This window comes from Mirounga leonina, unplaced genomic scaffold (assembly GCF_011800145.1).
Source record: "Mirounga leonina isolate KUSES-001 unplaced genomic scaffold, KU_Mleo_1.0 Mir_166, whole genome shotgun sequence".
Classification (NCBI taxonomy): domain Eukaryota; kingdom Metazoa; phylum Chordata; class Mammalia; order Carnivora; family Phocidae; genus Mirounga; species Mirounga leonina.
The window spans coordinates 3943677-3968663 of record NW_023270418.1 but is presented as its reverse complement, the minus strand read 5'-3'; the positions used below and the strand labels follow the sequence as shown (position 1 = coordinate 3968663).

The 24987-nt window shown below is 37.8% G+C and overlaps 1 protein-coding gene and 1 long non-coding RNA gene across 3 annotated transcripts in view; both read right to left on the bottom strand.

The window, feature by feature from the left end:
• Positions 1–24987, bottom strand: part of LOC118015700 — a 238291-nt gene that overhangs the window by 22248 nt on the left and 191056 nt on the right. The window lies entirely within an intron of this gene.
• Positions 5774–6988, bottom strand: LOC118015699 (ribonucleoside-diphosphate reductase subunit M2-like). Its single transcript, XM_035012461.1, is given in 2 exon segments — positions 5774–6618; positions 6621–6988. Coding segments are annotated over 2 exon segments (858 nt in total). The 5' UTR covers positions 6664–6988; the 3' UTR covers positions 5774–5803.

Sequence of the window (24987 nt, the reverse complement as noted above, 5' to 3'; positions counted from 1 at the left end):
AGGAGAAAGGGGGTAAGTTGGGAAGGTTTTTATGAATTAAAAGTTGACTGGAGTAAATTGGGGAGTTCGAAGTGTGGCAGCTTTTCATTGGCTGAATTTTTGGTTGGAGGGGTGGTCAGGATAAGGAAAGCATCTCTTTCTCTGGCTGGAATAGCAGAGTAGTGAGTGTCCAGGAGCAAGGGCAAGTATGCTCCTCTTGGGTCTGCAGTAGACTACAAGGTGGTAGGGCATGAGAGCTCCCCCTGCTGACACCTCCAGACTCCATTTTAGTGAGGTTTCCCCCTATTAATTTCTTTTTTTTTTTTTTTCTTGAACTGGTAGCACATCTGCAAGTGGTATCTTAAGAATTCACTTCAGCATTTCCAGCCTTTCTTCTGCTCCCACCGCATTTTTAATCATTTATCAAAGGGTAAAGGAACGTCTTTAAAACACGACTGGCACAAAATTTCAAGTCACCTGAATGGTTTTAAAGTATTGATGTGAAATTTTGACAGCTGAATTGCCCTTCTTACATGTTTTCTGTTACTACAGTGTAATGGAAGGGATCATAAATTTTCCTAGATATTCCATCATGTTAACACTTCATCTCATTAAATGTCTCACAATTAAAAATTTGTATGTCATTTGATCAGAAAATGCTTTCAATTTCCAACAAAACATAACTTTAGAAAAAAAAATCAACATTATATTAGCTTTGAGGTTAATAAGAACAGTTACAGAACAGAGGACAAACATACCAAGAAAAGCCAGAAAAAATAAAGAATAATAAACAGTCTTACAAAGTTAAAATTTCTTGCCAAATTAGAACTCCCAAACCAAAAATAATTAATCTTTTCATTAAATGTTAATGTATCTCCATTTTGAAAAATGAGCTTTGAAAGGCCTAGTCACACATGACTAAAAATGATGAACTATTGTATACAGAGCCAAACTAGTAGAGGAAAGCAGTAACCTTTGGGACAGGGAACACTAATATAGAAAGTGTTAAAGGACTCTTAATACAGAATTAAAAAGTTTTCTATTTGGTCATTTTTAATAGCTTTTCTAATAAAAGAGAATTATTTTATGAAATTAAAATGGAAATACTGATCATATCTCACTCTCTTAAAACTTTCTCAGTTCTACATAGGGGAGGCCAACTGGAATGTATAAGCAGACAGCAGTTTTTCCTGCCCTTAATGCCTTTATCAGCATGCCAATAATACATCTAGTGTTCAACTGGCTAGTTGGAGACCCCTTTATAGATAGGAAGGATGCCTCTCTTCTTAAGTTTCAGGCTTGCAAATCATACTTCTGTGATAAGTAGATAAATACTAGATAGTATACATTTTCAGGTGGATTTTGTTTAAATACGGATGAAAGCCAGAAGAAAACCATAGCAATATATCATAATAAAACTACATTCTGTTACTCAAAGAAACATCTAGGAAAATAGACGGTTGTAAAATTTTAGCATAGATCTCTAAAAAACTATTCTTATTGTAGTATGGTGTAATCTGATTACAAAATGTCAGAATTGTTTAAAAAGGGAAAATTACACTTACTTTGTTCAGTCTAACTCTAAAACATTTTAGCTAACGTTTTTTCCCTACTGAAATAAAAAGATTTTATACTTAACTCAGTATTAATACAACAATTCAAACTAGTGGTAGATGAGTTGTCAAATTGAAGGTCTATTTGAGAAAATCTGTCTTTCAACCCAAAGCTATCAATGATAACATTAAATGTAAGTGGTCTAAACGCTCTCGTTAAGTTGGAGATTGACAGACTGGATACAAAAAAAAATCAAAACTCAACTCTATGATGTTTACAAGAAACCTATTTTAAATACAAAGATGTAGATAGGTTAATGAAAAAGAATGAGAAAAGATATAATGTAATTATAATTCACATAACAGTGACAGTGAGGAAATAGCAATATTATAATCATAGACTATTTAATAGTCTAATGTGAAGAATAATGTTATCAATATTTCTGCTCATTGGGGAAAACTGTTTTCAGCTTAAATATAATCTAAAAATACAGTTTAGGAGTACCAACAAGAATAGTAAGTGGATAAATAAGGATTATAAATAGCTACACATCATTTATGGTCTGTTTTAGCCATCAAATAGGTTTAGTTCAAGGCCTTTAGGCCTTTAATTCTTCCATGAATTTCTATGGTTCTTAAAATTACACAGTAAAATTATGCTTCAATATTATCCATCTGAATAACAAGGAGTCCACTGATTCCCATCCATAATTGGTCAAGGGTTACAGCATGAGGTAGGTGTTAAGCTTCAATTTCAAATTTCTCATGCTTGGGTGGTATTCAGTAGATGTTGCATATCCAGCATCAGAGAATCCAGAAGTAAGAATTCAAGGTGTATCTGTGTCAGAGGCTACCAGGTTATCCCTACATGAAGCTAGTTGTCATTTCAATGCTTGAAGTAAAAAGACCAAGAGAATGTGAGATAGGGCTCTAGAGCTGTGCAGATCAAATGCCCAACAGACATCTCAATCATAACATGTCTAAAACCTATATTATTTATTTTTACCCATCTCCAAATACATTCATCCTATAATTCTTCCTGTATTCATAAATAGCGACCCCATCCTACCAGTTGCTCAAGAAAAAATAACAATAATCTTAACTGAAGTAGGCATATTGTTAGCTAGGCTGTTGAAGTGGAAAACTGAGGAAATGTGATATTACTACATATGAACCAGGTCATATTTATACCTATGCCAAAATAATTTGCTTTTATAAAGTATGACAGAAAAAATACTTCTAGAAATCCCTCCACATGCTGAGGTGTACATTCACTCCTCAGTATTTAGAGATCAGTGGAGACTATCTCTTAGGGGATTACTTGAGTTGAAGAATAGATTAGAAAAGTAAAGAGTCATGGGGCGCCTGGGTGGCTCAGTTGTTAAGCGTCTGCCTTCGGCTCAGGTCATGATCCCAGGGTCCTGGGATTGAGCCAGGCTCCTTGCTCAGTGGGAAACCTGCTTCTCCCTCTCCCACTCCCCCTGCTTGCGTTCCCTTTCTCGCTGTCTCTTTCTCTGTCAAATAAATTAATAAAATAAAATAAAAATAAGAGTAATATGAATTACTTAATATTGCAAAATGTTCCTTATATATCCAAGTACAAGTGTTTCGAATATAACATAAATTTGTGAATAACTCTAGAAACATAAACTGGAGCATGGAGAGAAACAAGAAAATGGATATTCAGCAGTTCTTGCAGTTTTTAATTATGCAGGAATTGATTGCATGCTACCTGAAAGACAGAATTTGACAAGTTAATTTTTCTTTTCTCTATGTAAGCACTAATGTCTTTCCAATACTTCTTGCATTCCTTTCAGCAGTGACACCACTCAGAAATCTTCACCATATTCACACATAGTCATCCTTTGCTTTAAAGACATTAAACAAATATTTCCCTGGGGCCTGATAAAAAGAGGTGTTTAGCGTTATAAAAGCTGTGTGGATCCTAAGTGAAAGAGGCACCTCTAAATTCTTCAATAAGTTTTGAGTGTTTGTGATATGTGGGGCTGGAGCAGGAGGATTCTTCTGGTCCAGTTCTTGGGGTGTATCCATAGTGAGGTTTGTCTTCCTGGTCATTGGAGATTTCTGCGGACATCAGATGTGGACATTTCTCTTGTTATACAGAACTACCCTGTGCGTTTCAGTTTTCTAAACTATCTGATCCCTACCTACCCAAATCCAGTAACACCCACCAATCATTGTACGAACCACAGAGCCTTTTACACATTTCCTAAACATCTCCTGGGGGGGACGGGGAGATGTTGCCTCTATCGTTATATTTTGCCGTAGAGTCAGACACGTGAGAGGTGAACTGGCACAATTTAAACATGACTTCATTTGAACCTACAGGCTTGTTAATTTAGCAGCATTTGGTGCATAGCCCTAGAAAAGTGAGATAGTAAGCAGAATATTTGAACAACAAAGGGATTCTGCTGCATAGCCTCCCATGCTTGATTTCCTTTCTTTTCTTTTTTTTTCTCCTACATAACAATTTCTCCAGAGAATTAGAACCATTAAGTGGCTCATTCACCTTTCCTTGTATTCTTACAGCAGTTTATCTATATTGGCCAACAGGAAGGATTACTAAAAAATATGAAGGTCTGGGGTGCCAGGGTGGTTCCGTCAGTAAAGTGTCTGCCTTTGGCTCAGGGTCCAGGAATCGAGCCCCCCCCCCCCCCGCAACCAGGTGGGTTCCCTGCTCAGTGGGGCATCCACTTCTCCCTCCCCCTCTGCCCCTCTTCCCCACCCCCACCTCCCTCCCCCACCACTCGTGCTCTCTCTCTTTCTCTCAAATAAATAAATAAAATCTTTTAAAAAAATCTTTAAAAAAAATATGTAGGTACTGGATAGCAAGACTGTGGCAAATATACTCTGTTCCTGTTACTATGATACATGAGACAGAGCACTGAGTGTCAGCATCCAAGTACTCTCCTGCTGAAAAAGATGGGTCTTCTCTGTCCTCAAAACACATTCCAGACACCCACCACTAGGTGAGCTAACTTGGTACAGAAGATGAAACCTATTTGTATATAAAGTTTAAGAAACTACTAATAAGGCCCCAATTTAATTACATGTTGTGGTTAGGTTCATTTTTATAATCTTCAAAGTCTCAACAAAAGGTAAAATATAATTTTAGATACTCTTTAATCACTACAATATAGATAAAGAACAGTAACAACAAAGACATTATGGCCTGGCAGAAGAAGCCCTCAATTTATCTGATGTGTATATGTTTAGTATGTGTTTAGTTAGCCAGCCTTCTATAAAAATGTCTTTCTAAAAGATTATTTACAGCAAAATTATTAAGATATGATAAATAATATTCAGAATAACATACTGTGTTAAAAGCACACCTTGTAAAAAGCAAATTGTTTTTCTTCCTAAGCTTGTGAATCTCTTGACATAAAACAAGTAGAAATGAGAATTTGAAAAACTTCTTCAAAATCTTCTAAAACTTAATTTATTCATTTTTATAACCATGAAATTAAATAATGATTGATTAATGAAGATAAAAATTGGAAGATTAATGTTCTGATGCAAAGAAAAATATTTGGGTGGCCTTCACATATACAGACACTGGGCCAGACTCTCACATTACATTTGCAAAGCAATACTATTTTTTTATATATACTGCCAACACCTCCAGAATCATGGGAGTTTTAAAAACATTTTTTAAAAATACAATCTTTTCTAGGAAAAAAGGCAAACCTATACAGGAATTTATAACTTTTGGTTCTATTATTCTACAACTAAGAATTCATCATAATGAAATAACGGAACAGAAAGCACACATACTCACACACACACATCCACAGATACATGCACAGGATCATATAATAATATAATCTTTAGCATAAAAATATAAAGGTATATATAGATAGTAGGTAGCAGATGGATAGAAAACAACACAAATGTTTTAAAAGAAGGAATAGCCTAGCAAATTATGGAACAGGAACACAGAATAGGATTGGAATTCATAATTATGGAGTCTCTCAAGAGAAGGAGAAATGTTTGTAATAGGATTTCAAAAGCAGACAAGCCATGTGCTCAGTGACTACAATTCTATCAAATGCATTTGCATACGGAGAGTCTGACCATAGTTTATATATGCTTTCTTTTTATATATTTGCTTTTACTTGGCATGTCAATTTTTAATATTTGTGAAGCAAATTTAAAATTAGTGAAGCAGTTTTTTTATCATTAAGAATACATACAACAAATTAGAGATATACATAGACAAAAAGCAAATTATTTTTTCTATCCAAATAAAATTATTTTATTATCACATATGAATTTTGTTCACTCTCCGTATGCATCAGGCAGGCAAAGTCACAGTGTAAACCCTCATCTCTGCTAATAAGTTCATTGGAAAACGTGGGGCCAGGCATCAGGTCGCGTTTCTTGAGCCAGAATATCGTTGCAAAAGAACCAGAAAAGAAGATTCCTTCCACAGCAGCTAAGTCCACAACCCGTTCCCCGTAGGTAGCCTCTTTGTCCCCAGTCCAATGCAAGGCCCAGTCTGCCTTCTTCTTTACACAAGGCATTGTCTCGAGGGCGTTGAAGAGAAATTCCCTTTCTTCGGAATCTTTAACATAAGTGTCAATGAGGAGACTGTGCATCTCAGAATGGATGTTTTCCATGGCAATTCGGAAGCCATAGAAACAGCGGGCTTCTGTAATCTGAACTTCTTGGCTAAACCGCTCCACCAAGTTTTCATTTACTATGCCATCACTCGGCGCAAAGAAAGCCAGAACGTGGGATAGAAAGTATCTCTCCTCAGGCTTCAGGGATTCCTGGTGCTGAATGTCCTTGGAAAGAGCCACCTCTTCAGCTGTCCAAAAGCAAGCCTCAGCTTTCTCATCCATCTGCCAAATATCAAGGTACTCGACAGGGAAGATGACAAAGCGACGAGGGTTTTCTCTCAGTAGTGGCTCGTCCTCCACGCGGGGGCCAAGCACCTTAGCCTTCGGCCCGGCGGGCTCCTGGAAGGTCCTCCTGGCCGTCTTGCCGGCCAGCACGCGGGTCCCGCTGGGACTCGGGGGCCTGTTCTCCTCGTCTGCCAGGCTGAGCCCCTTGAGGGGCGATGATGGGGGTCCACGATGGTGGCGAGAGGGACGCAGATGGAGAGCATGGCGGCGGCGAGGGACACGGCAGGCGAGGCAGCGCGCAGGTCCTCGAGTCAATGATTGTTAATGAGACAGACAAGCACTCCCTCAGGAATGTTCAGAATGTGTGTTCAGAGAAGAAATCCTTCCAAAATTATAAACAACGCAGCTTATCCCGATATATATAATACTGCCCCTCTTCATTCCCTTGGTCACCTTAATGTCTGATCCAGTGCCATTGCAACTAAATGGGTGAAACGAAATGCCAAATTCAGATAGAAAACTTAGGCAAAAGTAAAGAGATAGAGGGAAGGAAGGAAGGAAGGAAGGAAGGAAGGAAGGAAGGAAGGAAGGAAGGAGGGAAGGAAGGAAGGAAGGAGGGAGGGAAGGAAGGCAGGCAGGCAGGCAGGCAGGGCTGGACGGAGGGAGGGAGGGAGAGTGAATGTGGCATGGGAATTAGATACTGGGAATAGAATACCACATATTAAACCCTCAACCTCAAAAACATAATGGCAGGTGTGGGGCTGAGGTCCCCTGAAAAATGACTGTGATGACTGTGTGGCACAATGTGATTGGCAAATTCATATATAAATATATATGAATATATATTATATATGTATTATATATGTATTTTTATGAATATCACGACTTAGATTTTTCATCTTTTTTTGGACTTCGTTCTTGAAAGCCTGATGTGGCTTAATTTTCACAATTCTAATTCCATCTCATATGATGAATCTGATATTTTGACATTTTCATGGCCTCTTGTTCCTGTGTCCTCCTCCTTGTCCTGGTGTTAAGTGTCTTCAGGGAACAACACAGTCATTCTCCGCCTTTAGCTTCGCTTCCTTTAACCTGTTTTTAAGGTGAATTATGGCCTCACTGTCTACTTCACTTTATTTTGTCCGGTTCACCTTGGCTTATGCCTGGCTTTCCTTCTAAGTAAGTAGGCATTCGACCCCTCTTAATCAGTATTTTGTCATGAATCCAAACAACTGAACTTAGTGCCGGTGGTGATTTTCAGGCTGGCAAGACTGTCTTGAGAGGAGGTTGCTTTCAGCTGGGCGTAGTGGGAGTGATTGGCAGGAAGTTGGCCTCCGGCATATCTCCCCTACTTAATCAAGGCGGAAAAACCATTTGTGAATTTCATCACCATCTTCAACAACCTACTTTGGAAAAAAAAAAAAAAGCTGCCACTTGTCAAGTTTTGTACTGCGAAGCATCAAGAAGAAAATCAATAGAAGATGCACTATTAAAGTCAATTAAATAACATCAATCACCTCACCTTGATATAATGAAAACTGATTGTGAATTAGTGCTTTGCAATGCTTTTGTAAACAAGAATAATTTTTTTTTCCTTCTGCTGAGATACAGTAACCTCCTACTCTCAGTAGATGTAACAGAATAGAAGGTCTCAAGTGCAAGGAGGAGATGGACTTCAGAATCTGTTTCAGCAACTCACTGAAATCAGCAAGGACCCAGTTGGTTTCTTTCTCTCTCCTCGTTTTCATCAGTGTCAAATTATGCTAAGGTTTGCTCTTTTGTTATCATGATGGTTGCTTTCAGCTTCTGAAGCAACATACTTCATTGTCCATACCCTGAAGGACTGCAAGATTCCCTACTATATCCTTTGAACCGAAATCTCTGGCTTCACACCTGCTTGGTGGACCTCAGTGACCACCCTGAGCCAGTCCTCGTGAATGGTGATTGCCGTGCACTGAGGTACACAGGCCTAGGTTGTTAGTTCTTCCCCCAAACATGGAAATAGCAAGGTCGAAGGGACCTTGCTAAGTGGATAGGCCCAGCTAAGCCCACTCTCAGGACAAAGTGGCACAATCAGTCCTGCTGGTCCCTGGGCAGGAATCCAAGCAGAGCCAGACTGCTGAGACATGGCTGCGAGTCTGGAGGCTCCACAGGTGTCCTGTTAGGGCTCTATTTGTTCTATTACTTTATTTTCTTGAATTTCCCCATTTCTGGATGGTAATTAATGATTGGAAAATCCAAAACAGAAAAAAATTCCCCAAAAGAAAAAGTTGTCTTAGCGGATAGATTTATCACCATTGTAACTAGAAGTTTATTTTCATTAGTTCCAACAAATTTTTAAAACAGGAGTCAAATAGAGAAAAAGATAAGTGAGAAGAGATTAACCTCAAACCCCTTCACACACACTGCAATCTTAAATTCTCACTATATTATATATCTCTCTATATATGTATACATAACATGTATATATATAAATTCTAGTTAAATAGTTCATTTAAACTTAATTTTTATATTTATTTATTTATTTTAGATTTTACTTATTTATGTGAGAGAGAGAGAGAGAGAGAGCATGAGCAGGGGCAGAGGGAGAGGGACAAGCAGACTCCCTGCTGAGCAGGGAGCCTGATGCAGGACTTCATCCCAGGACCGTGAGCCGAAGGCAGAGGCTTAACTGACTGAGCCACCCAAGTTTAGACTGCCCTAAACTTAATTTTTATATAGTAAATTATACTTTAACCTTACCATTTATTAATGATACATTTGTCTCATCTGCCTTTTTAAAAACTACTAGCTTTGCTAGTTTTAGTCTGATCTTCCAAACAATAGGAATGAAATTATAATATTAATTACTCATGATACGTCAGAACAATCTGAAACTTTATTAGGATGTTTACCCATAAAAAATTTAAACAGATTACTTTTTAGGAGGCAATATAAAAATATATTTTATATTTTTATATATATATTTTAAATATATACATATATTTATATATGTTTGTGTATACATATATATATATATATATATACACACATACATATATACCCATCCTGTGTTAAATATGTACTTGGTAAATGCATGCACATTTCCATTTTTTCATAATTAGACCTCCATCTTTAATTTCACAGCAACTGATTGCAAATGATTCTGGGAATGAACTTAGTAAGGACAGGCAGTTCTAGGAACACACAGAGGGCTTGATTAACTTGAGAAGTAGAAGAGTTTTTAGCTCTCTCTAAGATGTTTGTGACTGATTTGGAAGCTTCTGGATATAGCAAGAAAACATACTTTGGAAGTCTAGAAAATAAAATTGCCATAATTAGGTGGCAAGTGCATAATGGTTCATAACCTGGGAAGCTAATAACCTGCCTTACCAGAATTAAAAGTATTTTTTTTTTAAGATTTATTCATTTATTTGAGAGAGAGAGAGAGGGGGGCAAGGGGCAGAGGGAGGCAAAGAAAGAATCCCAAGCAGACACCTTTGCTGAACGCGGAGCCCTACTTCAGGCTCCATCCCAGGACCCTGAGACCAACACCTGAACTGAAATCAAAAGCTGGATGCTTAACCGACTGAGCTATCCAGGTGCCCCCAGAATTAAAAGTATTTTAAATGGTAGAGATCAAGTAAATACAATTATGCCACATACACCTTTTTTTAAGATATGTTGGATAAAGTTTTTATTTTTATTTTTATTAAATTAATTAATTTATTTATTTATTAGGATTTTATTTATTTATTTGACAGAGAGAGAGAGATAGCGAGAGCAGGAACACAAGCAGGGGGAGTGGGAGAGGGAGAAGCAGGCTTCCCGCCGAGCAGAGAGCCCGAGCCCGATATGGGGCTCGATCCTAGGATGCTGGGATCATGACTTGAGCTGAAGGCAGACGCTTAACGACTGAGCTACCCAGGCTCCCCTGTTGGCTAAAGTTTTTAATCATAAAAATAGTTTTGAATCCCAGCAGTAATAATTATTAGCTATATGAGTTTGAGCAATATACTTAACCTCTCTGAGCTTCTATTTCCTCCACTACAAACTGAAGATAGTAAGATCTACTCCATAGCGTTGCCAGGAAAATTAAATAACATAATGTGTATCAGTCTCTCAGTGCTGGCCTGAAACATCATAGATGTGCAAAGAAATGGCAGTTTCTCTTTTAATTTATTAAATAAAAACAGATACTCAGAAGACTTTTGCTATACAGTCAGAAATAAGACAAAACGGCTATGGGAAATCTATATCCCAAATTTCCTTTGAACATTAAAAATCAATTTAGTTACATACACATACACACATATGCATGTATACATGGGGATATCTATATCTATATCTATATAGATATATGTATTCTTTAGGGCCATATGAATCAATGGGAGATTTGAAAAGTTATAAGAAAAGCACTTTCCATCAAGGCCATCACACTCTCATTTGGAAGCTACACTGCAGGTACAGACTTGGGAGAGATCAATTCTAACTGAACAATTGTAATTTGATACATTTTTTGAACAACATAAAGCCAGGCAGTTCAAAGATTTTTGTGATTGATCCATTCTTGTACTGAAGACCGTTTTATTTACAGACAGAATCAATATGGAGGGGCAGTACATTCTAAATAAGAGTTTCAGGGAATCTTATTCTTTGAGGACGGTTATTTGTAGATATTTGACTGACATTTGCTCTTCAAAAGTGAAAGTAGAAAGCTTTTTAAATAAAAGCTTTTTAAATAAAAAGCAAGAACACAGGAGAAGGATTTGTGTTCCCGTAAATCTAGCCTCAGTCTCAGCCTCATAAATATTCTAACAAAACATTCATAATGTTAATTAATTAGTAAACACCAGTTGTGCTTGGAAGATTTCCCATGTTGGAGTTAAAGTTCTTAACTGGGATGTTACAATGTACCTTATGCTGGTGCCAACAGGCAAGGGAAACTGTATGTTGTTCATTGAAGCCTAATGGATATCTGTATCGGTTACATAGAATTCTATTAGACATATTTTTCGTAAATTACTTAATAACTCTGCTACTACATAATATTTAGATGGTTTCCAATTTTTTGCTACTACTATAACATTGCAGTGAATATCCCTATTCTTTTTCTTTTTTAAATTTTTTAAAGGATCTTGTTTATTCATTTGGAGAGAGAGAGAGAGAGCACATGCAAGCAGGGGGAGAGGCAGAGGGAGAGGCAGAGAATCCTCAAGCAGACTCCATGCTGAGTGTGGAGCCCAATGCGGGGCTGCATCTCACAACACTGAGATCATGACCTGAACTGAAACAAGGAGTCCGATGCTTAACCACCTGAGCCACCCAGGTGCCCCTGAATATCCTTATTTATATAAGTTCACAAAGGTAGGGATATTTATAAGGAGTGGTCATTAGGTCAGTGCACTGTGCATTTTTGAAATGCATGTTGACAAATTTTCCTACAAAGTTACTTCACCAATGTACATACACAACATTGGTGAGAACCCCTATTTCCCTTTCACCAACACTTTATTTACCAAAGTTTATGATCTGTAGATAAATCATACTTTGTGTGTGTGTATGTGTTCTATGTATAACACCATAAAATTCCTTTTAGGGGAGCCTGGGTGGCTCAGTCGTTAAGCGTCTGCCTTCAGCTCAGGTCATGATCCCAGGGTCCTGGGATCGAGCCCCGCATCGGGCTCCCTGCTCCCCGGGAAGCCTGCTTCTCCCTCTCCCTCTGCCCCTGCTTGTGTTCCCTCCCCCTGCTTGTGTTCCTTCTCTCGCTGTGTCTCTCTCTCTCAAATAAATAAATAAAAATCTTTAAAAAAAATTCCTTTTAATAGGATTTTTCCAATTTTATTTTAGGATTTTATTTAGGATTTTTACAATTATTCTCAGCATGTTATTTATCTCTCATTTTACTTTCTTACATTCTTCTGTAGGGGCAAGTTGATATAAAGATTTTATGTTTTATAAAATATGTGTAGGATCCTTCTCTCTTTTCCTATCATCTTGAATATAAATAGGGCTTTCTATGCCCTGAACACATAGAAAAATTTGCCTATGAAATTCTTAGAACATGGTGTTTTATTTCTATTAGATTTTGACTATTGTTCCTGTTTCTTTAATGGTACAAATCAAGCCTCATTGCTTTCACATATGATTCAAAAAAACAACTTTACTTTTGTCTGTGTTTTACATAGGGATTCTGTATGGGCACTAACTTTAATAGAGCCCTCTTCTGAAAACAAATGTTTGGAATTCACTGATCAGTTTTATTCATTCCATTACAAATAAAGAAACTGATGAAACGTGGTCAGTGTGTTGGTAGAGAAGGAGATCCGACAGTGTGATTACTTCGAACCCCTGATCATATTGTTGTGATATTCTCTTCCTTTAATTTGCATTCCTCTGACTTTACTGGTTTGCAAGCATTAGGAGGCACAATGGGAATGGCATCTATCAGAAATATTTCCTGAGATGCCAAGATTACAGTATGTCACAAGGAAGCATCATGTCATTAACATGGTAAATATTTATGATCTCATCCCAATTATCTTGTTCGGGATAGTTGGGATAGCAACTATCTTGCTAACCCATTCTACAGTCATCCAAGGGAAGGAAAGAGACTCACCCACATAATGAAATCCCAACCCCTAACCCTGCCTAATCTTTAGACTGGTTTTCTCTATCTGTTATTAAGTATGAAATAGAGCCTCTTACCCAGATGATGGACAGCAGCAATGATTGTGTTGTCTTTCGCATCAATCCAGGTTCACCTCCCATGTGTAAAGATAACCTTGTCCTCAACACTGGTTCAACAACAGCATTACCATGGAGCCCACAAAACATTTTATGCAAATTAGGGACCCCGGTTCGGGAAAGCACGCACCACGTGTTCCACCAGCTTCATTAGGGTTTCTGCACTGACTGGTGGCCCCTTTTCCTGAGTTTCACAAAGTAAAGAAAAATCTTGCAAAACAGCATGATTTTCATGACAAATAATATACATATTATATATGTCTTATATATTATTTGTTATATATTTATATATTTGTGTACGTATAACATTTATATATAATATAATATGATATAATGTGAAAAAGATCCAAAGTGTTTCTATCGTCATGAATTTTTTTTTCTCCATTTTAGAGATAAAGCGAGACACAGGGTTTAGTAGGTGCTATTTAGTATAATAATATACATTTCTTTGACCCCTAGTCAGTAGTTCTCAGTCTATAATAGTTTCATTGTCATTACTGAGCTTTTACTCAAAAGTAAGAGAGTATTAGCTACATTTATATTCAACATAGCTAGGAAAATTCTTTCCCTTTTGACAGTTCCATCCTTTCTACAGCAAGATCAGCCAAAAGAATAGCAAGGATGGATCAGATATAGGCTGTAGATATAAGTAGATATAAATACCTGTATGTTCAAAGACTTATTCCAGAGTATGACACTATATTTTTGGATATTTAATACATGCAAATTAATATTAATATTATGTGCCATTATTTATTTAATTTTTAATTTTTAAAGATTTTATTTAGAGAGAGAGAGTACAAGCAGGGGGAGTGAAAGAGGGAAAAGCAAGCTCCCCACTGAGCAGGGAGCCTGACACCATGCAGGGCTCTGTCCCAGGACCCTGCATGACCTGAGCTGAAGGCAGCCGCTTAACCACCTGAGCCACCCAAGCGCCCCTATGTGCCATTATTTAATGCTGAAATTATTTTCTTGGAGGGTGTGAATCTAGTCAGACACAAAAAACAAACTCTGCCATTCCCTTAAATTTTAGTACACCTGATCTACACTTTGTGAGTTAATAATGTAATGATGCCCGAGAATGCTAACTGATACTTTTTCAGTGGAGGGATTTAAAATAATAATAAAAAAATTACTGTCAGTTAAATTTATCTAGTTGATATGACTTCAAAAACTGAGTGTCAAAATGTTTTGCAGCTAAATATCATCTTTGTGGGGACCTGTTTCTGTCTGCGATTGTTTCGTGATGTCAATGTGGAGGATTTGTTTAAGAGACAGATACTTAATGGCCTGGAGTATCAGATAATTGCAAGTAGAAGGATGTTAGTATACAGAAACAAGAAAGCCCTACAAAAAATATGCCCTCTTCTCTTATCCCTTGTACCTCCTACGCTGAAAATAATATTGTTATTTTTATAAGATATCTTTTTATCCTTTTCGTTTCTAGTAGGAGCTCTCCTTCTGCAAATTTCACAACTAAGAGCAACCACTGCAGGTGATGTGGGAGACAAAGGCAAAAGAAAAAATTTAATTTCCTCACTACTTACAGCCCATTCACGAGTCTTTGAAACATAGTGACATTCCTCTAGGAACTGAGCTAACTTGATGTTAATACTTCGCTAAGGGAAAAGGCAATCTTATCTTTACATTATCTCAACCCCCCAGGATCCCGTTAGTCTACTTTAACATACAAAAATTCCTTTGGGAACTTCCTTTATCTCTACCCCCCAAGATATATGTTGGCAATCATCCTCCAAGCACATGACCCACCAATATCCAAAGGGTCTCATGACTAAGGTTTTCTTAGACGTTAATAAATGACCTTTCTCTTTTTCTTTTTTAAAGATTTATTTATTTATTTGAGAGAGCGAGAATGAGAGAGAGAGAGAGAGCACATGAGAGGGGGGAGGGTCAGAGGGAGAAGCAGACTCCTCGCCGAGCAGGGAGCCCGGTGTGGGACTGGACTCCGGGACTCCAGGATCATGACCTGAGCCGAAGGCAGTCGCTTAACCAACTGAGCCACCCAGGCGCCCGACCTTTTCCTAACAATAGCTAGTTCCTTCAAGATTCTGGAAACCTTGTTTCCAAAATTCCATAGAGACTTACGCTATCCCTAACCACCTCCCAACTTGAAAGCGTATTACAGGCCACGCCTCATGACCCCAGTGCAGCTTTCTGCCCACGGGTCCTGGCCCCGTGCTTTAATAAAACCACCCTTTTGCACTGACGACGTCCCAAGAATTCTTTCACTTCAAACCTCATCACAGGCACTATGGGATTCTACCTTATCTACTTCAACTCAGTGTAATTAGTAGGCACACAATGCATGAAGAAATCTTGGACTTCGAAGACACAATAAGCCTGGAAGCCCAATGTTGTGCCACTCTGCTGTCAGTTCATGATGTAGAAATGTTGGGGTCATACTCTATGGGTTCGTTTCTACTTATTTTTGTCCTCTCTTTTAGCACTGCACATTAAATATGGAAAAAATCGATAATTTGAGAACTACTGAGATTGTATTGAAGTTTGAAGAGTCACATGAAATCCTGATCCATCTTAATCCAATTAGAAATTGAGATCAGTGGAAGCTAGGCTTTCCTGCTTATGAGGGCAGGTCTATTCTGGCTAAATATTCAGGCCACCCTGCTGGGTCCTAAAATTTCAGTAATTTTTCCTTAAGTGCATTCGTGTTTCTCCATTGAGTGGAGATCACTTCATACCCATCAGGAACTGAGTTCAGTGTGAACGGCTTTCTGTGTGAGATTCCACCTCTGGTTTGCCCTTCCTCTTAGAGTACAGCCTTCTAAGACTTTTAACAGAGAGACTGATATATCACCAGGGCCCCTCCCCCGAAGTCCTAAGCTCAAATATTTGCGTCCTCAATGCACTGAATTTCTGCATTCCAGAGATTTTCAAATTAGCACTATAGTCTTCCACCCAAGGCAGGTTGAGAACGCAGAAAATATCTTGAAGCATCAATAATTGGCTGTGTATCTGAGGCCCTGGAAGCCTGCAATTTGTCACCCCAATCCAGCAAGACTGCTAAAATCTTGCTATTTCTCTTGTCTACCAGTATTCCTCTGCTTGCATAAAGCCTAGATTCTCGGCCTCCTGCTGAAGCCCAGACTCAAAATCAACAAATGCCCCTAGAGAAAAGCAACCTCAGAAGGACTCTTGACCTCTCAAGCTCCTCTTCTCTCTGCAAACGTGGCCTCTCCAGCATTCTGGACATCATCATTAAACAACTGATTGAGGTCTCCCTTCTCTTGGGCAATTTAAAAAACACAACAAAATCTTTGCCCTTCCAATCCCACCATTCTTCCAAACGCTTGTTAATCAGGTGAGGGACACCTGCCTGCCACTCTAAACCTTTGCTAGTCTTTCCCAGTCTCACCTCCTTCCAGGTTAACAAGTGGGTTTTACTGGCAGGTTAGATTTCTCTCCTCTCCCCTTCCCCTCCCCATCATCTAGAGAAGCGGGAATCCATGGGGCCCCTGGGCTGGGTGCGCCACGCGCAGACCCGATCGCGGGGCCATCGCCGCCCCCCCCCCCCCCGCGCCGCCTCCTGCGCGAGTGACAGCGGGCCCTCCAGGCTCGGAGCAGCGGCGCCGGACGGTCCCGGGCAGGGCTCGCCTCTCGGCACAGCCTCTCGGCGCTCACTTCCCGCTCCAGCGGGGCCTGTCCGTCCGTCCATCCCTGTCTGCCCACCGCAGGAGAGGGCTGGCAGCGGCCGGGGACAGAGCCGGGCGCCGCGGAGCGACAGGACCCGCAGGAGGGGGGAGAGCGGAGGCAGCGGGGGAAGGAGGACCCCGGCCGGGGCACCGCATGCAAGCTCCGCGCACTTCCCGCTGCCCCCGCAGCCGGCGCTGGGCCTCAGCACCAGGTGAGTCCGGAGCGGGAGTGACCCGAGCCAGGGGCGCTGCCCGTGTCAGGTTGGTCCTACTGCAGGTCACTTGTGGGGGCCAAGGACAGACACTCCAGCTTTTTGCATTTCTTGCCCAAGAATCAGACCCTTGGGGAAACTGAGCCCATTTTATTTGTCCCAGCCTCTTATGGGAAAAGTCAATACTTCTGCCAGTGAAGGAACAAAACTTTCCCTTTCAAAGACCTGTGGCCCACCAGCCCTAGGAGTAGCGAGCAGGTAACATATGGAACAAATAAAAAAAATGGGGAGACAAGGAGGGGATCTGTCACCAGGCATCGTTCTCACAATAGAACTGTCTCCTTAGTCACAGAGAACGCCCCCCCACCCCACCCCCTCACGCCCAGTCCCACCCAGGCTCCACACACAAGTGAAGTATTCTAGTCTTCAAAGAACCAGATAAAGCCTTTTGGCCTGGGGGATGCTGAGGCCAAAGAGTGGTGTAGACCCTGGTACTGACTGTTTTAAGGTCCTGGGTTGGTGAGGGAAAGTAAGCATTTCCATTTCAGTGTCTCCTGAGCAGGGGAGACACTAAATAGCACACAGGCAATTAAGAGTTTGAAGACAGTTTCAGAGCATTGGTGCAGATGTTTACATTCAGAAACAATCAAAATACTGATTTTTTTCCCATTGGTAGAGACGAGAGTTTTTGAGGAATAATGTATCTATAATGAAATGCACAGATTTTAAGTATATGGTTATTTGAGTTTTGACAAGTAAATACACCATATAATACTAATCCAGTCAAGATACAGAGCATGAAAATCCCTTCCAGAAAATTCTCTGTTCCTTTAAAGTTAACTGAAAAAAAAAAAAAATCATTTCTGCTCTTTATCCCAGTAAATCCTCTTTACCAGCTCTAGAACTTCATGTAAATTACATCATGCAATAAGTCCTCTTTTATGTCTGGTATTTTTCTTTAACACGTTTTTAGATTTACCCGTGTTGCTGCATAAATCAGTAAGTCGCTCATTCCTTTTTATCACTGAGTTAGTACTCCACTGTATCGGTACACAACAATTTATTTATTCACCCATTGATAGACATTTCGTTGTTTCTAGTTGTTGGCTATTATAAATAAAGTTGCTATGAATATTTTTGTATAAGTTTTTTGTGAACTCGGGTTTTCAATTACTTTGTATGAATATGTATGAGTTCAATCCCTCAGTTGTAGGGTAGGTTCATGTGTAATTTTATTAGAAACTATCAAACTGTTTTCCAATAGTTGTACTATTTCACATTCCAGTTCTAATTGTTCCATATCTTCTACAGTATGAGATCTCTCCCTTCCCCCTGCCTCTTTCTACTTTTAGCATTTATATTAACTGCAAGGTGGAATCTTACTGTGGTTTTATTTTGCATTACCACAATGATTAGTGATGTTGAACACCTATCATATGTTTATTGTTTATGCTTATACTTTCTTTTTGAGGTGTACTTCCAAATTCCGCCCTCCCCCCCGCATTTTTTCTGAACTCTTTGTTTTTTATTATTGAACAGTGGAAGTTCTTTATATATTTTGGGTAAAGTCACTTATCAGATACATGACTTTTGAATATTTTCTTCTAGTCTATGTCTCACCTGTGCATTTTCTTAATGCCTTTCAAAGAACAGAAATTTTTAATTTTGATTAAGCCCTTTAATTTTGATTAAGCCCAATTTACATTTTTCTTTTTATGTTTACTGCTATTTGTGCCTTTCCCAAAAACTGCTATTTACTGCAAGTCACTAAGACATACTTTTATGTTTTCTTTTGGAAGCTTTATAGACTTAGCATTTACTTTTAGGTGTATGTAATCCAATTCAAATTACTTTCTATGGATGATTTTATGTAGGGTTCCATGGTTTTCTTTTTTCCCATGTGGAATCAAATTGTCTCATCAGCATTTGCTGAAAAAAATTAATATTTTCCCATTGAGTTAGTTTTAACTATTTCTTTGAAAATTAATTAGAATATTTCTTTGGGCATATTTCTGGAATATCAATTATGTTCTATTGATGTATTTGTTTATCTTCATGGCAATGCCTCCAGTTGTCTTGATTAATAAAGATTTAGAGTAACTTTTGAGATAAAAAAATATGAATCCTCCAACTTGGCTCTTCCTTTTCAAGATGACCAGTCTGGTTTTGTATTTCCATATAAATTTTAGCATCAACTCCATTTCTTACAAAATATCATTCTTGGATTTTGATTTGGATGGCATATAATATATAAATAAATTTGGGGGGTTGACAATTTAACAGTTCTGAATCTTCTAAACAATAATTAGACAATAATTAATAATTTTCCCAATTAATGAGGCTATTTTTATATTTTTATCACAATTTGTTTTGTACACTGATTTAATTAGCCAGAAACCACTAAAAGCACCAAAAGTTAAGAAAAATTAAGAAAAAAACCCTCTAAAACATAAATGTTAAAAAATTGTGGAATAAAAATTTAAGAATACTGGTATAATAGAAGCTGTGTGAATAGAAACTTTAACCTCTGTAATTGCCACATCCTGTCCCTGGCATTTGGGGACCTAAAATCTCATGATTATGGCACAGTTTTCTTTCAGATTCTCCCTTTCAATATTCTAAAGTCCCGTTGTTGGGTTTGGATAGGTCTCAAGTTAGGGAAACAATGACAGATGAGAAGGCAAAACCACATGTAAAGGTGATAAGCATCTGGAAAATGTCAGGCTTAGGTGGCGATGGAAGTGTAATGATCCAGGAAATAAATGAGTGTCAAAGACACATTTCATCTACTTCGTGATTTTGTCAACTATCAGCTTTGCCTTTATGAACTGAATAGACCCCAGATAGACTATGGATACATCTTCCCAACAGCATGTTTAATAACACTCAGTTTTCTTATGAGCACAATTGTCAAGCAGATACGATCTGTATTTCATAATTCAACGATATTCAATTAATGCTGAAGCAAATAAATAAAAACTAAAACATCCATGCAGTTGATAATTTTCAGTTGTCTAATATGGAAACTGTTTTAATGGATTACTTATAAGTCTGTCACAATTAAAAAAAGGAAAAACTGAGGTTGGTTGATTTGTTTATTTAAAACTTTTCAGTCCATTTGTTGTTGGTCACTTCACATTGTCAGTAGAAAATTGAAACTATATTCAGGAAAAATAAAAGGCCCTGGATTGTGGCACCAAGCATTTGTATATCCTTTAAAGTTAGAAGGAGAACACCTGGAACAGTGGTTCCAATCTGGATGACTTTAGAATCACCTAGAAAGCTTTAAAGATAAATACACTTACCTAGGCATCACCAACACTTAAAAAACATAAATTCTAGGGTGCCTGGTTGGCTCAGTTGGTTAAGCATCTGACTCTTGGTTTTGGCTGAGGTCATGATCTCAGAGTCATGGGATTGAGCCCCACATCTGCCTCTGTGCTCAGTGTGGAGTCTGCTTTAGAGTCTTTCCCCCTTCTTCTCCCTCCCCCTCTGCTCCTCACCTCCCCTTGCATGCACTGTCTCTCTATCTCTAAAATAAAAAAAATAAATAAAATCTTAAAAAAAAAATAAATTTCATTTGTAGAGCTCAATAATATATATGTCTTAAGATTATCCTTATTTGGTGGTTACTATACTAAATTAGTTTGGGGAACCAATATTTGGGAACCCATTTTATCTCAATTGATGTACACACTTCTGTCTCATAAACTATTCATGGTTATGCATGTTACACACACACTCAAATATACACAAAGTATTATAATGGCAAATGTTGGATAACAAAATTTGGGTTTAGTGGGTCATAGAACAGGGTGCAACTACTAAGAAGTAAGAGGGGCATAGCATCCTGTTAAGCCATCAAAAAGCAAACATGTTTCCTGGAACATAAAATAATATTTTTCTACCAGTATGTGAGACTGTGACATGCAGAGCAAAGCATTTTACACAGACACTAGCTGAAGGTCAACAAAGTAAATAATGTGATGTTTTCAGACATTAGGAGACATCATTCTACTATAAGTATTGACTGCACTGCAATTATGGCTGATTTATTTAATGTTGTTTATGAGGGCTTTGATGGGGACTGCATTGAATCATTAAATCAATTTGGGAAGAACTGATATCTTGACAGTACTGAACATTCCTATTCATGAACATGGATTACGTCTCCATTTATTTAGTTCTTTGATATTATTCATCAGAGTTTTGTAGTTTTCCTTTACAGATCTTGTATATATTTTGACAAATTTTTACCTAAGTATTTCCTTTTTTATGCTAATGTAAATAATACTGTTTTTAATTTCCAACTCTCCCTTTTCATTGCTGGTATACAGGAAAGTAATGGACTTGTATATTAATCTTGTATTCTGTATCCTTGCTATAATCACTTATAAGTTCCAGGAGATTTTTTTTTACTGATTCTTTCAGATTTTCTACGTAGATGATCATGTCATCTGTAAACAAAGACGGTTTTATGTCTTCCTTTCAAATCTGTATAGTTTTTATTTCCTATTCTTGTTTCATCACATTAGCTAGAATTTCCAGTACAATACTGAAATTATTTCTTGCAACAAGAGTTCACAAATATTTGCTTATATCCCTGACCTATGCAATTCATGCTGCCCATTTGTGGGATTGCTCAATAGGCAGCCTCCTATCTGGCAAGGATTATGGAATAATCCTTGAATAAATAAAGAATAAATGCATTCTTGCTCAACTTTAATACAGGGTTAATTTTTTTTGTATGTTTATGTTTATGTCTCCTTAGGCAGAGAGATAGTGCTGTAAAAAATGGAGGAGGTGAAAGGACTGGATCTTTTAACAACTTGGCAAGGCTCTACACCTAGATGGTTTTGGTCAGAATAACATATGGTGGCATGGACCTTGAGGATTTTGCCCTTCCCCACCTTACAATCTTCATTAAACCCTAGTGTTATGTTTGTGCATATGTTATTTTATGTGGCAAAAGAGACTTTACTAATGGAATTAATGTTGGTAATCAGACAACTTTAAGAAAAGGAGATTTTTCTGGAATATTCAAGTAGGCCCAGTGTAATCACATGGGCCTTAACAAGCGCAAGAAGTTGGAACAATGTAATAGAAGAGATGTGAAAGAAGAGATGCATCAGAATGATAAGGAAGAGAAGAGTCAGAGAGATTTGAGATGTGAGGGAATATTATCTGCTGTTACTAGTTCTGAAGGGTTCCATAAGCCTGGGAATGTGGGCAGTCTCTAGAAACTGGGGAAGTTCTCCACTGATATCCAGTTAGGAAATAGGGACTTAAATCCTACAACCACTTGAAGCTGAATTCTGGCAAAAAATTAAAATAAGCTGGAAAAAAAGATTGCTCCTTAGAGACTTCAGAAGGAAATGAAGTTCTGCCAACCCCTTTATTTCATCACAATAAAGTCCAGAACAGACAACCAGGTGAGCCATACTGTGCCCAGACTTGTGATATATATAACGTGAGATGATGAGTTTGTGTTGCTGTAAGCCATTCAACTTGTGGTAATTTGTTAAAGCAACAATAGAAAATTAATAGAGACCTCATTAATTTCTTTTTACAAACTAAGTATGTCAAATGTTAGAGAAACTTTATGAAACTATAGCCCATGGGTCAAATCCTAACCACTGCTTGTTTCTTCCTAGCCTAAGAGCTATGAATGACCTTACAAGTTTTAGTGGGTAAAAAAAAAATTAAAAATCTTTTGTAGAACATTAAATTACATGAAATTCAAGTTTAAATACCTATAAATGAAGTTTTATTTAAACAGTCACTTTCCTTTATGTGTAGTCTATGACTATCTTCTTGATACAATGGAAGAGTTAAGAAGTTGTGACAGAGACCACATTGGCCCACAAAGTCTAAAATTTTAAGACAGAGGTCTGTTGCTATTATTTGCCATTTCCTCCAGTCTTCCTTATGAGTCCCTGGAGTCTCATGGAGGAAAGTATATATAATGGGATACAAATCCACCTATATCCGTAGCCTTCATAGTCTTCACACTCTGACTGTGGCCTACACTTGGAATTCAGAAATTTGATAAAATATTCTTAGCTGAATCCTTCTTACCACTTTATATGGAAGCCACAGTGTCTGTGTCAGGTAAGCTAATTCTTGGGTCATGTTTTTTCTTCCTATAGGCTCTTTTTCCAGACTTGGGTTGAGATGATTGCCTTCTGACTTGAGCTTTATGTTGGAATCGGGAAAATCATTTGTTAACAGTTTTTAAGTGGGAGAGTGATGATCCTTTCAGTTCTCTACATTTCTGAGCCAAATCCAGATCCCTCTTTTAATTTACACATATTATGAAGGACAATTTTAGTTCAACCAAACCTTAGTAGTACTACAGATGTGAGAAGCACTTTTTATCTCTTTCCAAACTAAATAATCATGATGAGAAAAATAACATTCATAATATATATTGAATCAGTAATATGTGCCAGTTAATTCAATTTAATTAGAAAATGAGTAGCCCTGAAATTTAAAATAGAATCCTCAAATTCTAGAATCTTTAATTTTGAAGAATTTAAATGGGAGGATTTTGAAGATATGTATATCAAAAGGTGAGTATAGCTGTCAAAATTCTTTGGAAATATTACCAGAGCTAAACCTTACACAACGGTTATATATTTTTAAATTCACTAGAGAAAGAAAATGTTTGGAAATGGTGCTGTTTGGAAATGTAGAAGGAGAGCAGAATTGGGGAATGAGTGGAAATAATATTTTTGACTATGTTTGCATGTCATAATAACTGAAGAACTCTTTGCCAACACATGTGAGTGAGAATTTTGTGTTTTTATATAGGGTTTTGAAGATACTGAACTTGAAGAATTTCCAGGGGATGAGGGTTTTCATAAGGGTTAAAGTTACCACAGGAATGGGCTGAGGAATATGTGCTCTTACTGTCCTCACATATGCATTCCAGTTATTGTCATCAATCATCCTTCTGTTGGAGTGGAGACATGATAAAACATGGATTTCATTAAAAACAAAAACACACATGGATTTCATGAAGAAATAAGGGCTGGGTCTGACTGTGTTTGAGAAGTGAAAATATTTCAGAGTAAGATCTAATGGATTTATCAGGGAAGAGAAGCAGCTGTTCCAAAGAGACAACTCATGGTGATATTATTTTGGCATAAATCATACTCAGTTTAGCATGGATTAGAACGTATAGGTCCAGACTCTTCTTATTTGTTAGCATGTCCTGATGGGAATAAAGGTGGGTAGGGAAAGGAGAAGAGTTCATACTAAGTAACTTCACAAGGATTTACAGTATAAACTAGAATGCCAGTTTAATCATTAATGATGAGATTTGAAAACACAATATGGGCTGGTCAATGTATTACCTCCCTGTAACAAAATCTTCACTGTCGCCCATGTTATAAGGTAATAATAATAATAATAATAATAATAATAATAATAATAATAATTAATTCTCACTAATTTATCAAAGCTTTGTGAATAAATATGTGTTAATTCTCTTAAATAGTTGTAAATGATAACATCAACAATTGCACCAATTACAGCAACATAAATCAGGCACTGAAGTTAGGTTCAATAAAGGATCATCTGATCATTGTGAAATTCATAATTCACATTTAACAGTCTATTATACTGCAGAGGTTGGTAATGGGACTCAGCGTATCAGTTTAGCACCTTTAGATGGACAATTTAGTTCCAAATCAGGATCCTGGTTACCAGAAATCTCAGACAAATGAGCCATAGACAATAACATTATCTTAATTGAGTTTCACCTAATCGCTCAGGGTAGATTTTCAGTGGACTTGGCTTTTAGTACATAACTGCTTCCTTAGAAACATTCTACTCTATCAATTTCTGGTTGAAAAATTTGTCTTGCAAAAGTTATTTGTTTCTTTCCAATGCCAAGCTTAAATCAATTATAGAAAGTTAAAGTAATTACGGCTCAAATGATAAACTTTTCCCTAAAATTCAGTATGAACTGCAG